The sequence below is a fragment of the Octopus bimaculoides genome, chromosome 14 (assembly GCF_001194135.2).
Source record: "Octopus bimaculoides isolate UCB-OBI-ISO-001 chromosome 14, ASM119413v2, whole genome shotgun sequence".
Classification (NCBI taxonomy): Eukaryota; Metazoa; Mollusca; class Cephalopoda; order Octopoda; family Octopodidae; genus Octopus; species Octopus bimaculoides.
The window spans coordinates 38530085-38530335 of record NC_068994.1 but is presented as its reverse complement, the minus strand read 5'-3'; the positions used below and the strand labels follow the sequence as shown (position 1 = coordinate 38530335).

Here is a 251-nt window from a genome sequence, read left to right as displayed (position 1 = left end):
CTATTTTTCCATGCTGGCATGGAATATTTTTAAAAGAATATGAAGTTCTTAGTTTGATTGCCTTTCATTTGGTCTGCTTGTCTGGTGTTACACATCAATTAGTTGCAACTCTTAATGTCTCTTTTAGATTGGTAATGTTTCAATAATTTATTTAATTGAGCTACCAAGTATGTGTAGAAAATGTAAGTCTGTATAAGTAACTTGATAAAGCTGTTAACAAGAGGGCAACGGTGATGAAATACCTCTTGTTC

General features: G+C 32.3%; 1 protein-coding gene across 1 annotated transcript in view; it reads left to right on the top strand.

The window, feature by feature from the left end:
• Nucleotides 1-251, top strand: part of LOC106872379 (uncharacterized) — a 76226-nt gene that overhangs the window by 6446 nt on the left and 69529 nt on the right. The window contains 1 exon segment of the mRNA XM_052972592.1: nucleotides 128-167. Within this exon segment, the coding sequence (XP_052828552.1) occupies nucleotides 128-167 (40 nt within the window).